This window comes from Xiphophorus hellerii, chromosome 9, assembly GCF_003331165.1.
Source record: "Xiphophorus hellerii strain 12219 chromosome 9, Xiphophorus_hellerii-4.1, whole genome shotgun sequence".
In the NCBI taxonomy this organism is placed as follows: domain Eukaryota; kingdom Metazoa; phylum Chordata; class Actinopteri; order Cyprinodontiformes; family Poeciliidae; genus Xiphophorus; species Xiphophorus hellerii.
The window spans coordinates 3,680,046-3,686,326 of NC_045680.1; the positions used below are offsets into that span (position 1 = coordinate 3,680,046).

The 6,281-nt window shown below is 36.7% G+C and overlaps 1 protein-coding gene across 1 annotated transcript; it reads left to right on the plus strand.

The window, feature by feature from the left end:
- Nucleotides 1-581: 581 nt before the first annotated feature.
- On the plus strand, nt 582-5,848 carry ttc22 (tetratricopeptide repeat domain 22). The gene is made up of 8 exons (XM_032573101.1): nt 582-961; nt 1,785-2,085; nt 2,312-2,367; nt 2,461-2,576; nt 3,138-3,256; nt 4,018-4,179; nt 4,696-4,848; nt 4,927-5,848. The coding sequence occupies exons 1-8, from the start codon at nt 699-701 to the stop codon at nt 5,461-5,463; spliced, it is 1,707 nt and encodes a 568-aa protein (XP_032428992.1). The 5' UTR covers nt 582-698; the 3' UTR covers nt 5,464-5,848.
- The last annotated feature ends 433 nt before the right edge of the window (nt 5,849-6,281 follow it).

Consider the following 6,281-nt stretch of genomic DNA (forward strand, 5'->3'; position numbering starts at 1 on the left):
TTAAATCTAAAACTACATTCTAAAGGGCTAATAATCCCAGCTTGAAAAGCAACAACCTAAGTTCATGTACACAAAGAAACAAACAACAAGGCACTTAGTAGAAAAAAAAAATGTTTTCAGAGAGGACTAGTCAACTATTGTAACAGAGCACATGTGAGGACAGAAGGAAATCCTTGTAGCAGGAATGAATTATGAAGGAATTTCAAAGTAGCTATAAAGTTAAAGAAGGTATGAAAATTCAACAAAACAAACACAAACATATGCAATCTGTAAGGAGGACAAAATCAGCTAAAATTTCCTTAGATGAAGGCTTAAGTCCAGAATGTACAGATGACAAAAGTTATAATTATCTTGTCTGAATACACTCTAAGGAATGCCAAATGGTTTGTCTATTACATATCCTAATCTAAGTAAAGGGAAAATGATTGCTAAAATCTTTAAATTTCAGAAAGGATTATGCTTTCCTATGTTTAAAAAACTGAGGGAGGCAAATAAAAAGAAATTCAAATGTCAGCTGTTTTAATTGCGTAACATAACTAGCAGTTCCCTCCCCTGGTCGCTCCTATGTCTAACCTGTTCAACCTGCTGACATTTTACGTCAACCAAATCTAAGGAAGACGAAGTGTCGAGGATCACCAGACAAAATACACACAGTCAGAATCTTCTCACCTTTTTCAACAGGATCAAAGAAGGAGGACATGGAAACAGACAACTCAGAGGACATTGAGTCCCTGATTGAGGACATGCAGTACATCCCTGGCCACTTTCACCTGGAGCTAAATCTTAACTGTGATCCTGTTGGGCCTGCAAATCTGCGATTCAGAGACACTTACCTGAAACAGGACAGCCTGCAAGCTGAGCTGGAGGTTGAAGTGGGATATCTGCAGTACGCTGTTCGAAATCTACTGGGGCTGCTGGCGTTTCACCTGGAACAGCTGGACAGAGCTGAGGACATATTCAGGTAGAAGACATTAACTTCTTCTGGAAGTCTGTGTGAGCTAAGAAAGCTAATGTAGAGAGATATCTTTGGGCATAGTTTGGACCAGCATGTTTTTAAAAGCCTGTCTTTGAAATGTGTGCAATACATTTTATAACTTTAGGCTTTTCAAAAACTGAAGGTTTTCAGAATGATATGACAGAACAGTGAACCCATATCATTCTGACTGCTCTGTTTCAACTAGTCACAAGCTGCAATGGACATAATAAACACAGTACAGCCTTAAAATGACTAAATACGGCATTTGTAAATGCACCAGAATTCAACAGTCATTTGCGAGTTGGCTTTACCTCACAAATTATATTTCATGTTGCTGACAAAGGGTTACAAGACACATTTGAGTCTATTGGGTTAAATCTATGGGAATGATGAGGCAACAAAGGTATAACATTTTAAGAAGCATAGAAAATTTTACGAAGCATAGAAAATTAGAAGACTCAATTGAAAAAAAAACTTGTTTTAAGTTTTTGTTTTAAGACATGAATGGTCTCTGCTGCCGTCAAGGTCTGCAATAATGCTGTTCTACAAGTGAGGGTCATAAAAAATGCTTCACCTTGGTACTTTTAGAGGACTGAATGAATTCTACAATAAATGTAGAATGCATTGCATCCTAAAATCAATACTTTGGGAGCAGGAAGATTTCAAGGAATCTATTCTAAAAATGTGGCTTAAATGTACAGTTATTGTCATTTGCTCAAAATGAATCATTTAAACTGATTCATTTTAAATGATTCAGTTTTGCTCTAAAATAAGTTTCTTTCAACCCCTTTAATTTCTGGCCTTTTAGGAGCATCTGCAAGGAGGACCCTGGGAATCTCAATGCCTGGGCCAACCTGGGCTTTGTGTATGACACACAGGGGAGAGAGGTGGATGCAGAGGAATGTGTGGACAAGGTCTCCTGTCTCATGGGAATGAACTCTGGAGACGATTCCCAGGAGGAGACCAGGCTACTAGCAGCACGATGTCTGGCTGAGCAGGCGTACGTGTATCCATATGACGTGGAGCTGGACAGCGACGACAACTTGAGGGAGAAGCTGATGTCATCGCTGTCGCTTTATAGCAAAGCTTTGCATTATGGGGGTCACCTGGTAAGAGATAAAAGATGAAAAAGATACAATAAAAGTTTGACAATGAAGGCGTAACATGCATCAATAAACCCGTTTCTTTTCATTGGCTGTCATTGTGATTTAGCTCAGTATCTTTAAAAGAATAATAATAAAATTTTATATTAATCAACTCTTTGTAGAGTACAGTTCCAAATTCTGACCCAAGATGACCACTCCCTGTGTTAAGCTGATTCTCGTTTTTTTTTAGATACCAACCGGGGAAAAACGAAGCTGGTATTTTAAAATGGCAGCTATTTATGTACGGTATGGAGAAAACATCTAATATCTATATATCTATATTTTGTTTGCAACAAAGTGTCTAAATGTTAAAATGTCTAGTCTTCTTGTCTCTTGAAGACTGGACCAGATCATAAGAACCAAAGATGATTCTGAATACTCAAGACTCTTCCACTACAATAAGGGACTGAGGCTCCTAAAGGAAACACTGGAATCTGAGACAAAGCAGCACAAAGGTAAGCATGTGTCTGTCTACTAATGAAAATTCGAAGAAAGAAAGGTTTTAACTCAATAATCTGGTATTACATTTTAAAATAATTGTTCAAATTGGTGCTCCATCCAAACTCTAGTCCTTCATCACATAGATTGTACTAATTACAGCTAAATTATTTATCACGTGTCATGACATTGATTCAGCTGAGCTACCTTTTCAAGACGATAATTGCTAGTCTAAGATAAATAGAAGTAAAGTATGTGTAGCTAAATAAAATCATATTTTGTTTGAAAATGAATGTTTTTGCAAAAAGACATTTCTAAAGCAAAATAATTTATGTATCTGGCAGTTTATATGTATGTATGGCCTAAAATTCTGAGATTTTATGCTTAACATATATACAGTATTATATATACATTAAACTCCATTAAATGTGGTGAATTAATATGTGTTTCTGTAGCTTAAATGTTTTGTTCATTTGTTCTTTAGAGATGCCATGATTGTTTTTTGGGGGGGAGGGGGTTTCACCAAAATAGCTCCATAGAAAGTGAGGAAACACTCTTAATTTGATGTCTCTTGTTAGCTTTAGCCTGGTGTTACGTTGGCATCATGTTGGAAAGACAGGACGAATTTTCCTCCATCCCCATGTCAATACATGACTGTGGTTTCTCAGCCTCTGATCCCCTGTCTTGCTATGGAACCGTAAGTAAACTCAGAATTGGAAACCTCACCAAATACAATCCAATAAAAGGAGACAAACAGAAATTCTGACATGTTATCATTTCAACTAGTTATTCCACATGTCTTACAATTATTATTTTTCCTACATTACTACCTTTTCAACATGTTATCTTCATATACAACATATACAACAGAGTTGCTTTGGTTTAGACATCAACGAATAAAGACAGTTGTAACAGAATTCTACATGCTGACATTTTACTAAGACATAGGAGTCTTATAAAGCTTTATGATATCAGATACAACATGAACCAATAAATCATACATATGGTAAAATAACAATCAAAAAAATCTATGTCAGGTCTCACAAAAGGTCAGAGAAATATTATTCATTAAATAAAGTTTATTACCTTTATGCCTTATAAAAATAAGATGTACTGAGATCAAAGTTATCTTAATTTTTAGCATTTTGATGTGACATACTGCAAAAGAAGCAATTTCTTTAACTACGTTGTTTTACTTTAATAGGAGGATTATCTCAATCTGAAACAAAATAACCTTTATTTTCATACTGTTGATGTTTACCAAGGTTGAATTGTTCAGATTTTTAAGTGAACAATTCACTTAAAAATGAATTAGTTATATTGTTGTTAACCTCAGTTAACAATAATATGATTTCAATCTACTATATGTATTCTAGCCAAGTTACAGTACAATTCAGACATTAGCATTTGCTGCTGCCACCTGTGTGCCAAATTTAACAGAACTGTCTTTCTCTTCAGGCCATGGATTTGGCTAGTGATGATACAATCATCCTGAACCTTCTTGCCAAAATTATCTTTTTGCTGGGCAAACATGAAATGGCCACAGGGATCTGCAACATGGCTCTAAATGTTCTGCCAGATCCAGAGCTCAACTGGCAGGCGTACTGCACACGGGCAAAGGTATTGCATCTGACACACATTAACTCAACACATTTCGTGATTTACTTCATATAAAGTTGTGAGTAGAAGGCTTTAGTGTATTCTCTGTACATAATAACTGAGTGTAAAATAGGTATACCTATGTGGTATATGTACAATACCCTCCAAAATTATTGGCATCCCTGGTAAACTAGGACCACGTTAAGAAAAAAACCCCTCAAACTATAAAAATATATATTTTTTTACAACTTTATTCTCACAATATTCTGACTTTATTCTCATACTTCTTTATTCTTGTAATATTATGACTTTATTCTTGTAATTTTGTTTTTTTCTTTACATTATTTCTTTGTATGGTCCCAATAGTCTGTTGTAAAAATTAGTATCAAACCAAAAAAAAAAACTTGGATTGTGATTTTGCTGAAACATCTATCATTAAAGGTTGTTATTTTAAGAAGGTACTTTTAATCTGACAAATGAGCCTCATCAGAGTATGTCTTGTCATTTCCTGAATACAACTGTATATTCTCTGTTTAGATTAACGTCGTCCTATATGCCAACGAACTTGAGAATGCAAAACTTGGAATAGGAGGAGCTCCAGATCGCCAGAAGCTAGCTGAAGCTAGAAAAGACTTGGACAGGGTGCTGACAGTACGTCCGTGTTTGAGGACTCATCTGGAGATGGCACAGGTAAAGCTAAAACTATGATGACTAGGGTCTGGGACATAGGCTGGAAACAGACTTACAGCTTCACGCTCTTCTTTTTAGGTATTCTATTACATGGGAGTCGATGCACTCCAAGAGAGCCTTATGGTGGACGAAAGCTCAATAAACCATGCTTTGGTGAGTCTGTCCAATGCCCTACAGTTCAAGCCAGGAGACAGCTTACCGGACCTCCATGTGCTCAGAGGACGCTGCCTTTTAATAAAAGGCGAAGAGCAGAATGCTGCAGAGTGCTTCAAGCAGGCAATGGAGTTAGAGAGGCCAGGGAGCACTGACACCACAGCTCTGCACTGCCTCCTACTGACGCTCCTGAATGTATTTATGCAAGAAGGTTCTGACCCTAGTTCTGTCATCACTCAGCTGGAGATGTGGGTGAACAAGGCAGAAGAGCGATATCCTCAGGATACTGTAAAATCAGAACTCAGGGCTCTTTACAGAACACACACAGAAGAGGTCACAGAGTTGTCCAAGACTTTGATCAGGACAGGACGCTTGGGCCTGGTGAAAAGGCTGCTGGAAACCGTTGTGCCCAGACAGCTTGCTGAGAGAAAACCTCTGAGTCGGTCCTTTTCAATTACTTGAAACAATAGTATTATTTTACCAAGGCAAATGACTATTAAGAAAACACAAAAGGCAAAAAGTAATCAAGCATTTCAGACATTTGGCAGTCCTCAGTAAGCGTTTAACTATTCTGTTTAACTATTCTATTTGTTAATCTCATTAAAAGGATAAAAACAAGAAAAATATATTTTGAATGTGATTCTTAGAAACCTGTATGTACAGTGCCATGCAAAAGTATTCATAGCCCCTTCAACTTATTTATCTTTTGTCTTCTTACAGCCATAGAAAAAAGCATTTTACTGATCTTATGTCATAGATCAGCATATCATATGATTGGGAAGTGGATGAAAAAGAAGCATTGTTTCAATCTGTTTTAGAAAATAAAGATCTGAAGAATGGACTGTAATTATATTTAACTCACATGAATCAGCATTTTGGACAACCACATTCTTCTTTGCAAAATACCTCCAGCTCAGCCACATGGGATGGAAAGTGTCAGTCAACAAACATTTTTATGTCTTGCCATTGTCCTGCTCCATCTACTTTCCAAAAAAAGGCAAAAATGCATATCCACAACTTTGTTTACCTAACAATTTTCTGTAAAGTCTGGCTTGTATTTATATTTAGGTACATAAATCTTCCTGTCAACTCCTACCAGTTTCAAAGCAAAAGAAAAGCATCCCAAAAACATGATGCTGCCATCGCAATCTTTTACAATAGCAATGTTCTCAGGCTGATGTGCCTCACAATGCATTTCAAGTTTGATCTCATCTTACTAAACCTACTGGTATATGCTCTCAGGCTTGTGGCAAACTGGATTTAATATGCCTTTTGTTTGG

What these genes read in the sequence shown, in the direction of transcription:
- ttc22 (XM_032573101.1), top strand. Translation starts at nt 699, where the DNA reads ATGGAAACAGACAACTCAGAGGACATTGAGTCCCTGATTGAGGACATG. An exon ending in AGAGCTGAGGACATATTCAG is followed by an intron (nt 962 to 1,784) that starts GTAGAAGACATT and finishes CTGGCCTTTTAG; the next exon opens with GAGCATCTGCAAGGAGGACC. An exon ending in CGTACTGCACACGGGCAAAG is followed by an intron (nt 4,180 to 4,695) that starts GTATTGCATCTG and finishes TTCTCTGTTTAG; the next exon opens with ATTAACGTCGTCCTATATGC.